Below are 18617 nucleotides of genomic sequence, written 5' to 3'. Positions count from 1 at the left end.
CGCCGGGGGAGCAGCCGTGAAAGTAGCTTTTTTTTTTTTCTCTTTTTTTTTTTTCTTTTTCTTTTTTTTTTCCAATTTTTCTCCTCATCTCTCCCTTTGTGTCCGCCTGGGGCCGAGCCCCCTCCCCGCGCTCCCGGGCCGCTCTCTCCCCGGGGAAGCCGCCGGCTTTTTTTTTCGCTCCTCCTGGCAGCCCGCGGCCGCAGGCAGCGCCCGCCGCCGTCCCGCCCCGCCGCTGCCCCGGGCAGGTGCTCCGCGGCTGCCGGCTCGCCCGGCGGGCTCCTGCTTCGCTGCCCTCCCGCCTCCCCCGCCTGCCGGCCGGGGCGGCTCCGCGCCGCTCCTCCCGCTCGGCGCGGCTCCTGCGGGGCGCTGGCTCCCCGCCGCCAGGGCCACGCCGGCGGCTCGGCGCCCCCGCCTCCCGCCGGAGCGGCGGCGCGGCCCGCCGTGCCCGGGGATGCTGCCCCCAACTCCCCGCCCGCCGCCTGACACCGCCGCCGCCGCCGCCGCCGCCCTCGCCGCGCCGGACGCCGCTCCGCTGCTCGCGCCGCGGCCACCTGCAGCAGCCCGGCTCCCCGCCGCCCGCCTCGCACCGCGGCGGAAGGAATAGAGCGCCCAGCCCGTCCCGACCCGCCCGGCCGCCGCTCCCCCAGGCAGCCGGGGCCGGGGCGGGTCGGGCCCCCCCCCGCGGGCCGCCCCCGACGGCCGGGACCCGGGCGCCCGCCGCCACCTCGCCCCCCTGCGCGGCTCCCCCCTCCCCCCGCGGATGGGCGCGCTGCCGCCGCCCGGCCCCCCCCGGCTCCGCCGCGCCGCCTGAAGAAACTTGGGACGGCGGCGGCTTCCGCCTCCCCGCCGCGCCCCGCCCGGGCTGCGGGGGACCCTTCCCCGCGCCGCCGCGGCAACTTCGCGGGGGGACCCGCCCGCCACAGGACTCCGGCCGGGGCCGCCGGCCCGTCCCCCCGCCACAGGACTCCGGCCGGGGCCGCCGGCCCCTCGGCGGGGCACCGCCCAGCGCCCCCTTCCCGCGGCGGGGACCCCCTGCCCCTGGCCTCGGTGCTGGGGAGGAGCGGGGGTGCCCTGGATGGCCCTGCGCACTGGGACGGCTTGGTTTGGGCAGGTCCTGCGCAGAGTTTCCAGGCTCCAGGGCACCTGGTCCCGGCGCTCCAGCAGCCTCCTGTGCCTCTCCTCCTCCCAGGAGCCCGAGCAGGCGGGCGGAGAGCGGCCGCCGCCGCAGCACAAGCTGCCCCGGAGCAGCGGCAGCGGCGGCGGCGGGCGCCGCCACCCCCCCCGGCAGCTGCCCCCCTGCTGCGGCTGCTGCGGCCTGTCGGATCCCCGGGCGGCCAGGGGGGGACATGGTCCCCTCACTCGCCCCTTGCTGGCGGCCATGAAGAGGCAGAACGTGCGGACCCTGTCCCTCATCATCTGCACGTTCACCTACCTGCTGGTCGGGGCTGCCGTCTTTGATGCCCTGGAGTCCGACAACGAGATGCGGGAGGAGGAGAAACTCAAAGCCGAGGAGATCCGGCTCAAGGGAAAGTACAACATCACCAGCGAGGACTACCGGCAGCTGGAGTTGGTGATCATGCAGTCTGAGCCGCACCGGGCCGGCGTCCAGTGGAAATTCGCCGGCTCTTTCTACTTTGCCATCACGGTCATCACGACCATTGGTGAGTGTCTCACCTCGGGGAGGCCCTCTGAGGTCAGGGCCGGGGCTGGGGCAAAAGCCCCCCTGGCTGGGAGAAAGGGAGAGGGGCAGGGGGCCGGTAGCATGCAAAGGGTTAAGTGCCGGTTGAATTTTTTTTTGCTTCCCTCCTGCGTTATGTAATTCATTGCTCTTCATCAGCACTTGTTGGACTTGGGGTGTCCCACACCTCTTCCCCCGGAGATGGACACTTCGTCCCCTGGGTGGGACTGGAGAGGAGAGGGGCTGTCCTGGCTGGGGGGACTGGTGCTGGCCAGGGGGCCACCATCAAGCTGTGGCTTGGGTGGCAGTGAGGAGGGGGGGAAGAGGCAGGTTGACACTCTCCTGGGGTTGCCCTCAGGAACAAGGAGACCCTGTTGCCATGCTCCTCCTTGCACCTTTCCTGAAGAGACATGAAGAAAACTTAGAAGGCAGCTGGATGAGGATGGGGACGATGAGGGCATGGGAACAGGATCAGCTGGGAAAGCCCTTGATGCAGCCAAGTGTAACCCTGCTTTTGCAAACTTTGTTTTGGTGTTGGCAAGGGCTGTGGTGCGTTCCCACAGCTGTGGTCCCATTGCTGGGCCTCTCCCGGGCATTCCCAACGTGTTCCTGAAGTTTTTATTGCAGCTGGAGTGTCTGATGTGCCAACAGGTCACAATCTGTGTCTCCTCTTTGTGGGCATGCGGTCTGACAGGTAAAATGATGTCCGCTGTCACATCCGTGCTGCCCAGCTTCCCAGAAACACCATTGCCCAGGATGGTCGAGGGATAGTTGGTGGACACAGCCACAGGCTGTCACTGCGTACTTCTCTGCTCCCTGCAGCTGAAGTGGAGCGTTTCATATAAAGTTTGCTTCCCTGCTCTAAAAAATAAATACCACAATAACTAGAGGCTGCAGAGTGCGCACGGAACTGTGCTACAACTCTGGCTTTGGCTTGATGAGCAGGTTTGTTCTTTCTGGTTTTGTATTCATTAAAGGTGGATTTACTGAGGCTGTTGGTAATGTGCTTCTCCCAGCACTTCTAGATGTTCCCCCCCCTAACATCTGGGGAGATCCAAAAAGACCTCTGTAGCTCAGTGACTGTTTGATAGTGCTTTATATCGGACAGGACACGAAAGACTAGCTCTCTGTCTAATCCAGAAGGACTCAATCTTTTTACCATTTAGGGCTCGTTACAATAAATTTGCACATTGCCACCTGAAGATACTGACAGTTTTCAGCAGAACGTGCTGTCTGCTACCCTTTGAGCAGCGACTACTTAGGTTTGTATTTGACTATATTATACCTGGGGCAGTACCAAATTTCCTTTGAAAGACCATCTGACAGTATAGAGCCTGTTTGCCCTCACAAAGATAAGGTTTCTAAGGGGTAATTTCCTCTTCTGTTCTTAGATGTATTTATATAAAATGCATGTATTAATAGGCTACAGAATATAAAGTAGCATGTAACTTTGGCCGATGATTTAGATTTCCTGATGTTCATTACCATGTCAGAACTCTCTTTCCCCTTTTGGTCACTGATTCTCCCTTCCTTGATCTGTCTCTTGTCATTTATTTGTGCAACAGTGAATACTGGACTGTCGTACCCCTCTGGATTAGCACAGGGCTTCCATGCACATGCCTCATAGGTCCCGATACTCCTGCTAAGAGGGAGCTGCAATACTTTCTGCATTCCTAAGCTTGGTTGGTGACAGGTAGAAAAGGCTGCTTTTATGGTAGTTCCTGTTTTCTTCGTATTTTACCTAGAAACAAGTGCAACTTGCTTGTGAAGCTTTAGCGTTTTCTCCTGCAAAGAGCTGGGATTTGTTTAGGAAGCTTGGAGCAGCTCAACGTGCAGCAGATAGCGGGCATTTCTGTAGGCAGAGGCACTTTGGGATGTCAGAATTGTTTAAATTTAGAACGTGTATAGCAATGGGGAGCCACTGGGAGAAAGAGTGATAATAAAGAATGGCACAGAAAGACAGATATTATTTAACGATTGTTCATTTAGGAAACTCAGCTCCAGGAGGATATGTGATCCGTCTTTCCAAAGTTTATTAATAGTTACTCTCTGCATCTTGCCAAACGCACTTCTATTTTGTGTATCATCTCTTTGGTACTAAAGTAGCTTCGTGGTGTTATCTGATATACTGGTAGTCTGTAAAAGCGAGCATGGAAGGTTTTTCTTTACTTTCTTATTTATCCTAAAATGATTTGGTTCACAGAGGGGACCTTCCATGTTTTAAGTTCTCAGGAAAATAAGAGATTATGTTTCTTGCACAGGGCAGTGATCTAAAATGTTCATATTCGTCTTTTGTGGTGGTTCTTATTTTTAATCTGACTGCGCGCACGCTGTCACACACATTTCCTTCTCCCTCTGAAACCTTCCAGGCAGACTCCAAGCAGCCCATGCGGTGGCATATGCTTTGGTGAACGGGCTGTAGTCAGTAGGTGCTCCAGCAAAAGTGCATCTAACTAACCATCGCAGGGCTGATTTTTACAAGAGAGTGAATAAATACCTTCATTGCCTGCTGTGGAGTTACAGCTACCTCCACAGCTCTTCGGAGAAGCCCCACAGGAGCCAGCAGCCCGCAAAGTCTGGCAGTATGCATATGATAGGTGACTAATTTATGTGGAACTTAATTGTTCTTCTCGATTTTGCCGTGCTAGCGACGTGTCTGAAGCGATTACCTCTTCGCCGTGGTGATTCGAAATACCATGCCTGCCTTTCATTTGATCAAGGGCGCTTATCGCCTCCCGGGGAGGGGGGGTGGGGGTGTAGTCCGGCAGGCGGTGGGGGCGGGGCGGGCCGGGGCGGGCCGTGGTGCTGAAGGGACAGCGCCGCCCGCCGCCTCCGCGCCCCCTCCCCCGCGGCGGCAGCCTCCGCAGCGGGCTGCTGCGGGAGAGCCCGGGGGGGTGGTGGGGGTGGTGGGGGTGGGGGTGTGTGTGGGAACTGGAAGGTCCTCTAATCCATAGCATTTGGCTTTTATTAGAGGGCGGTAGGGGGTTGTTGCTCATTTGCCAAGCCCAGCACCAAACAAAGAAGCGAGGGCCGAGCAAGTAAATGGAAAAAGTGTTTTTTCCACTTGGGACACAACATTGTTTTCTGCTCCACAGGTGCAATGTTGGTGTTTGGATTGTTCGGGGTTTTTTTCCCCTTTTTTTTTTTTTTTTTCCCCCCCAACAACAAAAAATCAACCATGGCAGGTGCTACAGCATCACTCTGCTCTTAAAAATCCATTAGCAAAAGAAAAATACCCAGCTTTCACAAAGTTTTTGCCATGTTCTAATTCTGTGAAAGTTTTAGGTGGTCAAAAAGAACTAATAAGCTGTTCTTGGCTCTCACCAGTTGCTGAGTTCATTTTGGGATTGTTCTCACTTCAGAGTTACCTAGTATAATTTCCTATCCATTTCCAGTTACACAGCCGTTTCCAGTTACACAGCCAAAATGATGACAGAGTGATTTAATCAAGTTCTTCATCCAGCTACTTGTCTTCTGTGAGATACACTGTAAAATAGGTCACAGAGTTCATCAAAAGGCTGGATACCATGACTGAAAACACCAGCTTTTGAAAACAAAAGTTAACTTAACTCCTAGGATTCCTAGTAAGTTTTAATGCCCATTTCTACAGGTTTATAAGAGTGAGTAAACTGCTTCTAAGTAAGCAGGTGTCAACACTGTCAAAATGTGTTACTGGTATGGATATCGCTCCATCATTTAGGCCTTAAAGGGTGATAGTCATACTTGATTTAACACCACTGAGCTCGAGTAAACACTGAATATTTCTGGAGGCTTGTGCAGAATGTAAAGAACTAAAAGCTGTTTATGTCACCCTAAAATGAACTGAAACAACAAACAGATTGAGGATTTTTATTTTTTTTTTTTTTCCTGAGAAGCGACTGTAAGGGGAGCAAAATTAAGACAGTGTGTGCTCTGAATTGCTAGTCACTTTTTCTAGCTTTTAGGCCTTTGTTTTTGGATTCAAATGTACTGCAAGCAGTGACTGAACTATGCTGGTCAGCACAGACGAAAGAATATGGTGCAATACCTGTAGTGGTGATGGAATATCAACTATTGACAGTTGTTTGGTTACAGAACAGCTAAACACTCATGAGCTGTCTACATGCAGATGAGAAGATTGCGTGCTTCTGGCAGATGTTGACCTGACAGGGATTCTGAATCTTCATTAATGAACTAAGCAAACACATGGTTAAATCCATTTCAGGACAGTAGTTAAGTCTCTATATCCCCCTCTGCATCACTTTACCCTTCCATAAAATGGGTATAAAAATACCAGGCTGGTAGTGTTGCAGTCTGTAATATGGGTTGGAAAAAGACATGTTTTCATGTGTGAATTATTTTGTCAGTATTGCTCCTTTAAGACCAGCCTCTGGTGTTTTGAGTCCGCTCTTGGTTTTTGATGGATAGTAATATTTAAAGACAGTCCACTGAAAAGCTTTGAGTAGGGAATCATGACAGATGAACAATTTGCAATGGAAAGAAATAAAAGAAAAGAAGAAAACAAGACATGAAAAGAGAAAGAGAGAGAATCAAGACACCAATGCTTCAGTCACTTAACTGCTGCATTCGTGACTTGCCCAGACCATGAAGGTCATATCTCATGTAAAAAAACCCAAATGAGCACGGAGTCAATTAAAGGTACTCTAATTAATAAACTCAGGTGAAAGTAGAGTGAAAGATTTTCTGGTGATATGAATGCTTGTAGATGGTAATAAATCTATTCATTCACACCATCTGAAGCTTCAGTGAAGAATACTGGATGATCAGGACTTGCATATCTGTTGGGGGTATCTCCCAGGCAAGGATGAGGTCAGCTTCAGTGAGCCGCATGAAGATGAATTGTGCATAGGATTTTGCTCCCTTGCATTGCTAAAATATTCTACAAGACCTTTTCACACTACATTCTTTGTCTCATGGAGATTAAAAAAAAAAAAATAAAGTATCCAAAATAGTGTTCTGCTAACGCAGAGGGGACTTTGTGGCCACTTTGCTCACATGTTCATAGAAACGGTTCTTGAGTTCTTGAAAACTGGTTTCGCAATGATACCTCAAATTCCTGCCAGAGGCACATTAGCAAAAGCTTTTTAAAAATCACTGATAAGCGAGGCAAAAATACAGCTCAGACTGATGCTGAACTGCAGCTTCTCACTGTATGGCTTACTGGTAGTGCAAATGCAATATCCAGTAAAAGTCTGAAAAACAGTTTTGGGGAAGTGTCAAGAAACCTCTAACCACTCAGCTGGGTAATGGTGTCAGCAGATTTCCTTAGTGTGACCAGGCTTGAGAAATTAGTGTCTTGTAGTTTTTTAGGATTTGGTGCTTTTTCACTTCCTCCTAACTATTCATAAGTTATTTCTTTAACTAGAAGTGAGTGACATTTAGATAGGCATGAGGAAACTCTTTCCAGCTGTCAGGGTGGTTGCATGCTGGAAGATACTGCCTAAGGAGCCTGTGCAATCTCCACTGTTGGAGGGTTTTAAAAAGAGTTTAGACAAAAATCAGTCAGGAATGATTGCGTTATAGCTGGTTTTGCCTTTGGGGAGGAAGATGGACTGGTTGACCTCTTGAAGTCTTTATCAGCCATATGTTCTATGATTTTCTGAATCTTCCTTTTTCCACGTTTTGAGCTGTAATAGTTCCTGGGCTAGCTTGTTTTTTCTTGAGAAAGAAAACCAAAGATCTTTGAAATTTCATTTTCTCTGCTATATGCACTTTGTTTATTTATTATTGTTCTATGCAGTAAAACCATTTATGTACGTTGGCAAGTGTCAGCATAGAAATATCTGTGTTTACCCACTGACAAGGCTAAACATTAGAGGTGTGGGTGAGTCTTTTGGGGAAGAAGTTAACTGAAGAAGAAAATGATCCCACTGATACCGAGGATGGCAAGCAGAAATTAACAGGGCAGAACTGGGAGGGAGAGGAGATGTTCTAGAATAAGGGTAAGGGAAGAAGTTTAGCTGTTAGCTTCAACTATAAAGAATAAAAATCTCTTTGTGTTCTGTGGCAACAGCATCAAAACTATGAGGCTTGATCTAAAGATCTACGGAGTAACGGAGTTTGCCTTTTGGACACCATGGGTTTTGGGACACACACTGCTGGTCTGGATCAAAGCAAGGACCAGAATGCTGTTGTCTTCCCTTGAAAGCAATCTGAGTTGAGGTGCTTAGTTCCTTCAATGCTGGAGCATATTCCTTCATAAATGCTGAAAGCCATGCTGATGGCTTCGAGCTGGAGTTCCACAGCACTTTATATTCAGAATGCTCTACTGACATTAGGTGATTCATCTTCACAACACCACTGTGTAAAAATTACCCTCAATTTAGAGACAAAAAGATAAAATGGCTTTCTGAAGATTCAGGTTGGGAACTATTTCTAATTGCCAAACAACTCACTTCTCTCTCTTGCAGACCACATGGCATTAGTTTATAGCCAGATTAAATAGTGAAGACGAATCAAAGGCAGACATCCATAATGAATTCAAGGTGATACTAGCAAACTCCTGCAGTTTAGGTCTTCTGAAATACAGTAATAGCAGAACCTGGAGTTTTATTACGTGAAGCACCATAGACAGTTCTGGGTAATTATCTCTGTTATTACTATGTGTCTTCTGTCAAAGGCCCTTTAGGTTTTTAGTTACCCAGTTTCTATGGATTTTAATGAAGATCCTTGGCTAGATCCAGATAAAGACTGCATGAAATATCCCCATCCCCTGTAACAGATGCTGGCAAGGATTCTTGCTGGTGAAGCAGAACTAATCAGTAAGAGTCCTTGTGGCATCTAAGTTGAACTAAGAGTTTATTGTGGACTTGCAACAAATGTTTCGTGTGTGTAGCAGCCTATACCGCTCATTTTGGCTTGTGGGTATTTTTGAGTAAAGCCATGGACTACTTCCGAAATTTCACATACATAGGTTGCTGAGATGCAAATTAATTTGAATTCATTACCTTCTCTGCATTATAGTCTATGGAATCTACTGACTTCGAGTTAAAATGTATGGGTAGAGTCCTTCTCCCAGGTTACCCATACCCTACCAGGTGTCTGTGACTTGAGTAGCTACAGCTAACATTGGTATTGGTGGTGTTGTAGTAACGGCAGTTTCTTTGATTAAAGGGAGTGGGTCTAAGAGTTAAGACTTTTAGACACCCCCACACCCCAAATATTTACAACAAATCTGTTGTAAATAATGGAGAGAATATTAAGAGTCACAGTAGTTTTGGATGAGGCCATAATTTGACATGAATTCTATAACACAAGGAGCTATATTTTGTAACAGACCAACTCCTGGAAATGTATCTGAAATAGCAGTTTTCAGATTTCATTTTTTTTTATATAATGAAGCAAACAGAGTTTGTGGAGCTAAAATGTACATTGCCTTTGGCAATTATACTGATTTTTATTTTGTTAATCGAAAGTGAAACATTTAACTACATGCCTACTGCATACCTTAAACGTTTAGCACAGAAACACCTTGAGGAAGAATGTTGATGCTTTTTGTTCCATTTATTTGTTTTGGTGGTATGTTGTTTTTTTTTTAATGTATTTTGCTTTCATTCATTGCTGCCAGACAGTTAACAACCTCTTCTGAGCCAACCTCTTCTGATCCACTGGGACACCTTTCCTTTGGTTTTAGAGTGTAACACACACTTAACTTCTTTTCTATTTCGGGGAAGAACCTCCTAAGTGTTTTAGCAGTTTTTTGTTTGTTTGTTTGTTTGTTTTTTTCTTTTTAAGGAGTTAAGTCACCTTTTGTTTTCAATATATGGCCAATTGTCACAAGAGGCTTATGCAATCATTAGTTGGTTAAAGGGTTCAGTATCCTTCTTGACTGCTTTCATTATGGAGACAATTAGGGCATGTCAGTGAAAGACATACCTTTATTAAGGATTCATGTGTTTGTTACTTACTAGGATGATTAGGAGGGAATAGACTGTATTGTTCTTTCAATTCCATGCACCAGCAAGAAAGAAGAGCTTCAGAGAAAAGCAGGCGAGTGGTGGGGTTAAAAGGTATCTGATGGGAAGATGATTGTCTCCTTGCTCTCCCATCGAAGAAGATTGCTCCCTTTGCTAGCTGCATGAGCCTTCTCAGACAGGAAAATTTCACAGAGAGCTTTAGGGCACAGATTGATGAATGAAACCTGCAGCAGCTCTCTCTAATTGTATAGTGCAGGAGATTAGCTGCGAGGAAATGTTCGTAGTCTCCCAATTTAGGGATATTCTTGACATGTTGAAGGGACCGTAGAAATAAAAGAGTTCTGCTCCCAAGGCAATTGGCACTGTCAGTAATTTCCAATGCATGCTACTATTAACTCATTACAGAGGTGTTTTGGGTGCAGATGGAATATTTTATTTCTTCCACCCTCTTTTCTCTTGATGTCCTCTAGAGAGGATGTCCTCCTCCTATGTTTAAACCATCACAGACCATTGCTATGGCAACCGTACCAGAAATTAACCGTTGTAACAAACCTGTGACCACGTGGAGCTTTGAGTTGTCACTTTGCTGCATTTCACACCCGTCTGGAACTTTTTAGGACCAGACACAGTAGGAAAAGATGTTGAATACTCTTGTTTCAAAGGTTTAGGCCTCTGTTACTTGAACTGATGAACAGTTGCTGTTAGCTGTTAAGTTTGGACTGTATGGTGAAACAGATCTGACTTCGCTCAGTGAAAATAGTGTATTGGCAGTAATAATCTTTAAAAATCTGCAGTTTGGTCCTTAAGATAACTTTGCTCTGGAAACTAGGGAACCTGCAATAAAATGATCTCCAGCAGCAGAAAGGATGTGGAGCCCTGACCATAAGGCTCTGCATACAGACTGAGTCATATAAGACACTGCATCTGGAATGTTTAGAAGCTGTTCATGAAATAAAGACAGTTGAACATGCCATTACAATCTTGCAGCAGAGAAACACCTCATACTTGCAGAGGTGACTTGAAGTCTCAGTACTCCCCCACAGTTTTTCTGGTCTTTGGAAACTTCTTGGGCTTCCAGAGAGACCAGAGTTTCAGAAGAGTTCCCTACATTATAATGCATATAGTATTTTCTGCTGAGGACTGGAAATGGTAGAAGGATGCCCTTTCGGCATTATTCAGGATTGTCACCTATACTAGACTGTCAAAAAACCCGAATTGCCCTAGACTGCCAAAGAGGAAAAAACCATATTTTGGGATGTTAAAGTGCAGGGATCAATGTTTGGGGAGTGAGAGTCTCTCCCAACATTTGAAGGGATCTGCCCACCATTGCTCTGCCACATCCTCCATAAAAGTCCCTGATGTATAATTTGTATGCTCCTGGACACCAAATATGTGTTATCATTGCAGTCTCCCCCCACCCCCAGTATTACTTAGGTGTGTTAGAGATAAGATAAAGCTACTTATAGGCAGCTGATAGTTAAAACAATGACACTGGATCTGTGCCATCAGAAGCACCTGGAAATCCCAGTGATTTGAGCTGAATTCTTCAGTTGACCTTTCAACTGATACATTAGGAATTCAGTGATCTTCTCAAACTCTCTCCTTCAGAGTTTCTCCTGCCCTTGCTGTTTCATGTGGGAATGAACATCCCAAGAACAGGAAGGAGATGGTAGTTCTTCAGTCATGATGCCCTATCAGCTTTTGCATTCTTTTCTGGTAATGTTCTCTGACAAACAAATGATCATTCAGTCGTTTGGCAGCAAAGGCTTAAGCTCATGACTTGCTCTTAAAACACATCCTGCCTAGTAGTAAAAGGCCTGCTATTTAAAGGGTGCTTTTCAAAACAATTAGACTTTAGTAGCAATGTGTTTGCCTTAATGGGTGCACTCTGCCAGTCAGAGGAAACACCTTAAGCTGATACCTACTAACATAGGCCAACAGAGGCAAATTAGCAGTGTTGTAAGTCAGTTCATGAATGTACTGCACATCCAAGAGGTTTATTTTAATGCTTGAGAAGCACTAGGTATGATTCAGAATGTCTTCATTTTTGTTTTCTTCCCAAATATCCACCCTCAATTATGTTTTCGTTTAGAAGCCTTCCTACCACTGCTTGTGATATCTTAATCTGTATGGGTTGCATTCAGCTCTGGTTTGACTTGTTGGACGGACACCAGAGATAAGTTTTCATAAAGCCTCAACCTTACTTCATTGCTGTTGTGTGATGTTTGAAGTCAGACCTTATGACTGTAGGCAGGTCAGCTGCTGGCATTTTGGTATGACACAGGTTTCTTTTGAAAGGTTTCAAGAGGTTTTTCTTTTGTCAAGATGGGCCACAGTAAAGGCTGGTGGTACTGAAGAAGTAGATGCATGGGATGCAAGCTTGGCTCCGAGCATCCTAGCAATAGGTATCACAGTGGAAGTTGCTGGCTGTTGAGCATATGTGGTCCTGATTTGGATGACTAGCTGAAACCTGACTGCAGGTTGAGTGACGAGCAGTTAAAAAACTATTTCCATATCTCTTTGAAAAGAACCCAGCCTGGGGAGCTTTTCAAATCTGATCAAAACCATGGTCTGTTCCTGAAGAACTTGAGTAGGTACAGTGAATAAGAAAAGCTGTTAAACATCGGCAAGGAAGCATTACAGTGGCCACAGAGAGAGAAAAAAAATATCTTTCTAGCAATGATACCAGTGAAACACTGAAATACATTGCCTGGGGAGGGTGTGGGCTCTTCTTTGCTGGTCTTGAAGAACAGGATAGACAAGCATCTGCCAAGAATGACCAATGCTTACCGTCCTGCCTTGCGGCAAGGTATGGACTAGCCTCCTCCTGCCTTATTTTTAATGGTTCTGTACACAGACAGGCTGTTTGAAGTTTGTCTTGGATCTTGCTTGGGAACTATTTAAGTTTATCTCGTCCTTTTTTGCTGAAGGTTCCTGCTTCCCTGAGGGATTATCAGTGCATCCTACTATTTTGTCTCCAGCTGAATATCTGGATAAGAATCAAACCTCTTCTTTAAGCAGCAACTGTTCACTGTCAGCAATGTCACCAGCTTTTTATGGCTGCTGTTTGAACAGCTCTACCAGTGGCTGTTGCAGGGAAAAACAAACATGCTGCCTATCTTTAAAAAAGGGACAGGAGAGAACATGGGGAGTTAGTTAATGCTCAGTCAACCTAAATTTGATACTCTGAAAGATATTTGACCAAGCTGTTAAACAATCAGGTGGAAGTACCTAGGGGATAAGAAGGGACAAGCTGGAACAAATACAGATTTTTCTTGAGTAACTCAAGCTGGACTTCTCTGGTTTTTTTTTTTTCTTTTTGGTTTTTTGTTGTTGTTTTTCAATAGGTAGCTGATAGTGAGGGAGCATTAGGTTGTGGCATTTATTGCATATGTGGCATTATAATGCCATTTAGTTCTCGTAATTACAGTAGAAAAACATAGACTGGATTGAATTGCCACAGGTAGGTGGAAGGTCTGGATACACACACACACTGTGGACTAGAGGTTGCACTGTGGCTGGACTTGTCTATGTGCATGTGTTGGACTATGTGCACATGTGAAAAGCACATACACTTTTATGTGCATAGTGCACAGTGCACATATGTGCAGGTGGTTGTAAATGGGACAGAAAAAACAAACCCCGTTGTGTCCTGCTAAATCTGCCACCAGATAATTTCACAACAGCATAAAAAAATGCAAAAATATTTATCATTAGTTTTCTGTCAAATTGGATGGACATAACATGTACAGTCTTACAAGGGTCTGTCTTGTGGTTGGTACTATTCAATTTTCCCATTAATGGCTTGGCTGATAGAACAGAGAGTACACATATTACTTGTGAGAGGGCTGGCTAGCACTTTGGAGGGCGGGAGAAGAATACAAAATGATTTTGATAAATTGGAGAAATGGTCTGAAATCAATATGATGAAATTGAATAAAGACAAGTGCAAAGTATTACACTGCAGAAGGAAACATCAAATGCACACATAGAAAAATGATATGAACTAACTAGATGCAAGTACTGCAACATCATGCTGATAAAGTGGACTGCAGTCTAAATAGGAGTCTGTGGTGTGAGACATTCAAAACCAGCAAGCATTGGATGGAAGTCAGAGAAGGCAGCTATTCTGTTTGGTTGGTATTGGTAAGGCTTCAACATGAAAACTGGGTTCAGTTTTGGGCACACAGTGTGTTGAGAAGAAGAGAAAAATCAAAATGCTGGGAGAAGACTTGACTTGTATTCAGTGTGAAGTGGACAGAGATTGTTTAGTCTGGAAAAGAAATATACGAAGGGAGTCTTCAATAAGTGAAAGGTTGTTGTAAAGAGGACAATAAGTTTTTCCTACTTATATACACAAGGTTTACTCTTCAGCACAGCAGATTGCTGTTCATTGTTCATTGCAGTTCATTGTCAGCTGTGAAAACAGCTGTAACATGATCTGTAAGGAACCTCCAAATTGCCAGTAGTAGGATATTTATCTGAATGGGTTTAACAGTTGTCCAACACACATGAACTTGCTATACTTCAGCCTGCCTCAGCTCTGAACGGATTAGGTTACCCATTGAGGTCCATGCAAGCCATGCATTCCTAGGAGTCGGTGGCTGATAGCTGCTGTACAGGCACTGAGTGATGAATTGAGTAACCCCTAAGTGATGGACTGAGGATCTAAGCATCCTGAAACAGGTCGAATAGCTTATTGAGGTTTCTCCCAGCCCTCAGCTTCTGGGATTATACACTCTGTGGATGTTTCCAAGTATGGCACTAAAGGTACAGCAACATTTGCTATCTGGCAGTGGACTTCTGTATGGTCAAGGCTGAACTTGCCTTTAAGAGAGCTGTTCTGCTAGAACAGACATCAATATGCATCTTGCAACCCTTGCTCATTTTGCATTTTGGGTTACAAATTCTGTCATGCTGAAACAAAGAGGTTTCTCTTCTTTTCCTAAATCCCATGCATACAAACCAGCAATTTCCATAACACAGACAATCATCCAATCTGTTATCTTGGCAGACACCAATGCCTTTCTACTTTGGAGGAAAGAAATCTATCCCATAATACACCTGTGCAATATATGGTGATGGTGATTTCGTTGCTAACCCCCGCAGCCATCAGTTTATGCCCTCAAGCATGGGATTTGATTATCCTTGTCATTATCTTAGCTACAAATGTTATTAGCAGCCATAAAATTGTCCATTAAAGTGAGAGGAATTACTTGCCTGCACCAAGGGGAGAACAGATAATTTACTACACAGATTTTAAGCCCAAATGCACTTTTTTTCCAGAAGAGCCCTCTAAGCCTTTGTACAGCCTCCAGTTTTGTGTTTCAAAACCTTCTTCCCCCTCCAGGGGCTTCAAGTCTGTGTCTTTTATTATAAAAGTGAGATAAATACATGCCATTCTTGAAATAACCTTAGGGATCATGACCATATATTTCTTCATGTTCCATAGCTTCGATGAAGACTTCCCTAATTCTGGAAGTGCATATGCCCAAACATTGGTTGAGTTCCATAATTTCTATACTTCAGTGTTGGTCTGGGCTTCATTTACATACAAACAATTCTAGATGCCTTGGGCTGACTTGGCATCCATGAACTGACTGTACGTCACTGGTTGAGTGTAGGGTCGGTTGATCTGTTCCTGGCAGGGTCATTTTTATAGGTGTTCTTGATAATGCAATACTTTTTTTTTTTTTTTTTTTTTTTTTGTGAGGGGAAGAGGTGATATATCACAGGGGCCAAGAAAAGATGCTGTGCCTTGAGTGGGTGAGATCCAGGGTAGTGTCTGAAAAATTTCTTTGTCTTCACTGGGACTGGCTGATTCATTCCCTTCCCACCACCCTGCTAATTCCTGTTCATGTATCAGTTCACCGTAAAGCTGCTTTTTTATTCCCATGTGGTATTGTATTCCCGCCCCCTTCCATCAACAGGGAGTGGGAGAGACCACCTACGTCTTTCCCAACAGACAAAAATGGTGGATCCTGACAGACTGGGAGGGATTCTGACCACAGCTGCTCTCTGTAAATACTGTGGAACTTGGTTGTTTTGGTGTATTTGTTGGCTTTGAACTGAGATGAATGTGTGCAGAATCTGGTCTGGAGAGCCTGTATTTTGAAGGAAGCATCCCCTCCTACTCACCCAACAAATGCACACACACACACGGTGTAGCATCAATATTAGCTCCTGTAGCAATGGAAAATGTGGCAGTAGCCTGAAAGGAACAGAAAATGTTCTCAAACAGGGCTTAAAAAAGTAAATAAACATCATATAACCAACAAAATCAATATAGTTCCGTATCAGCTATTACAGATATCTTTGTCTCCATCATACTGCATATATTTCAGTGCTGTGGAAAACATATAACCCACAGGACCTCATTTCAGATTTTGGAGATGGTATATTAAATGCAGGGTCTGGGATAGAAGGCCCAACTGAGATTCATGTTAAATAACAGAAGAGGTTTTCCAGCCCCCCAAAAGGTCCCATTTATATATCTAGCATGGGTATATATTAAATAGGTGTTACAATATTGTTAGAAACTACTCCTCAAAAGCTCTTTTTTTCCTGAGTCATCTCCACTGACTTAAAAAATGACTTCGTAAGAACAAACGTTAAGTTCAGGACATCCAAGAGGGGACAACCTTTCAGCTTTCTGCATTCTAAAAGCTTTATATTCCTCAGCTGCTATTCTGCTTGGAGGGAATCCTAGACAGAGGAATGTCCTTATGCTTTCCAGTCGATGCCTCATGGCCTTCTTCCCTTACTTTTCATGTATTCCAACACTATCAGCAATATTCAAGCTATTCTTGTGGGCTTCCTTATTGAATTTGTTCAAGCTGAGCTGCTCTTGCCTGTTGAAGGCATTCCTTCTTCTTTTATTCCTTTGAGAACTTGCTGTCCCTATTGATCCAGATAGAAAGAGTCAGGACTGCGGACTAAGCAGGTGGTTGATGGTCTTCCCAACCAGAAGACTGTGTCAACACCAGTCTCAGTGGAAGTTGTGTTAGATTTAAGAAGAGGAAATGCTCCTGTGACCCAGGGCCATTCTTTAGTTTGTTGCCTAATACACATAAAGTTGGAGGAACATCCTGTGTCTTTTGAATGGTGACTTTTGCTTCCATTCACAGTGCAGAGCTCTTTGCCAAGGAGGGGCTGGAAAGTTTTCCTGCACAACACATTTGTAGAGACTTTGAAGAAGAGAAAGAAGCTGGAAACATCTGTAAAGACAAAACGGACCATTTCTTGGAATCCTTCATTCAGGTGATTTCCTGAAACAGAAATGTCTGGTTTTGGTGGTCTTCAGTCTTCTAGTGTTTAGTTCTGTGTAGCAGGAAAGGTATGCATGCTTACTAAGTCTGCTGGAAAGCCACAGGAGATCCGCTTCATTGTGTTTGCTTTTCTATTAGAAAGATGGTATTACCTGAAATGTAGATGGATAGACAGACAGACAGATAATTTATTTTCTTTTGTACGTAAGCTTTTAATGTGACATGCTCCAACCCTTTTACAAGTGTCCATAGGTCCTCTGGAAGGTCCACAGCCTTTTATCTTGAAGGGGAGAAAGAAGGCTTTTGTGTCTTCTCTGGCTTCTCCTTCACCTCTCAACTGTAGCGCTTGATGTCCATCTTGCTGCTCAGAGTGCCTGCAGCATGTGCGAGACCTGGGGGCCTGGGCTTCTTGTCTCTTTAATGGCATTCTGTGAGCTTGCGTTCAGAGAGAGACAGAAAGATCAAAGGCTGTGCAAGTGCACTGCACTTGATTTTGCTTACACCAATATGAATCGATTGACTTCACTGAGTTATGAGGGATTTACAGCTAGGAGAGAACGGATTCTGACCTAATGGCTCCAAAAGAGGCTTTTCTTGGATGAGCAATGTAATTAGAGCACTGGAACAGACAGATTTCGTGACTCATCTGTGGGTCTGCAGTCTTTTCTTTGCTTCTGGTAGGGTGTTTACTAATGTCACCACACTTTCATTTCACCCGTGGGCTGATCTAATGAAGGACCAACTTTTGCTTGAACAGAGATCTCTGTTCAGCTGCAAAGCATCCTCCAATCTTCATGTCACTGTGCAAGCTTTATTTACTGCAGAGCACCCTAGGAAGGGACCAGCAAGCTCTGGGCCAGACACTGGGGTAGCGGAAGATTTCCTCCGTCTTCCTTTCTTGGAGTAAAGCAGAGGATTAAAAGAAATAGAAGTGAGACAGGGCCAGGGAGAATGGATTGATGGCTGGGTCCACTTGCTAATCCCAAATATGTGTCTTAGCAAGGGGCAAAAGGGTGGAGCACATCTGCCAACATCAACGCACTCTGTATATCTAGTTCAAAAGCAGTACATGCATTCTGAAATCAGTACAGCTCCCTTTCAGGGTTGGTTGGAGGTCTGAGGATGAAATGTTTTTGTTAGAACATACCAATACACTGAGACTGCAAGGCGTTAATTTGGGAAACTTTGTTGAGCACTTCCCCTCAGTTTGGGGAAAAGGAGGTAATAACGGTCAACCTAAGAGGGACTAAGCATGTGTTGGAATGGGTGGAGGTGAGCATTGTCACAAGGCTTGGGCTTGTCTCCTCCAGGTGTCTGGAGGTTATGCTGGGCACAAGGGCCTGGTGGAGAGGTGGCAGCACTCAGGAGGTGGAGGTGGTGCAGCTTTAGCTGCTGGTACTCCTTTGGTCCCAGTGCAACAAGAACTGGAGTCGGGGGCCAGCTCTTGCAGTTTGGCTGGTGGCCATGACCATGATAACAGCAGCAGGGTTGTGTCAGGGCTGGGTAGGCAGAAGCCCCTACTCTGCTGCATACATAGTCCCACCTGTTTCTCACCCATCTCTTGTTTCAGCTAACAGTGAGCTGAGATGTCTTCAACACCAGGATTATTGCAGTGGCCGTCAGTGGTGGCCTTGCTTTGATCCATCAAAGTAACAAGGACACGGGAGTTTCAGGAGAGAATAGGGAGGCAGTGGTGTAACGGACTAGATTTTAGCATGAGATGGGAGAGGTGAGGAAGAGACACCATCTTTGAGG

The 18617-nt window shown here is 45.6% G+C and overlaps 1 protein-coding gene across 1 annotated transcript in view; it reads left to right on the top strand.

The window, feature by feature from the left end:
• The first annotated feature begins 955 nt into the window (after positions 1-955).
• The window catches only part of KCNK9 (potassium two pore domain channel subfamily K member 9), a 95570-nt gene continuing 77908 nt past the window's right edge, over positions 956-18617 (top strand). The window contains exon 1 of the mRNA XM_005239480.3: positions 956-1661. Coding sequence (XP_005239537.2) covers positions 1076-1661 — 586 coding nt within the window. The 5' untranslated portion in view covers positions 956-1075. The remainder of the gene's footprint in view (positions 1662-18617) is intronic.

Source organism: Falco peregrinus, chromosome 3, assembly GCF_023634155.1.
Source record: "Falco peregrinus isolate bFalPer1 chromosome 3, bFalPer1.pri, whole genome shotgun sequence".
In the NCBI taxonomy this organism is placed as follows: domain Eukaryota; kingdom Metazoa; phylum Chordata; class Aves; order Falconiformes; family Falconidae; genus Falco; species Falco peregrinus.
The sequence above is the reverse complement of the archived record's forward strand: the minus strand, read 5'-3'. Positions and strand labels throughout refer to the sequence as shown.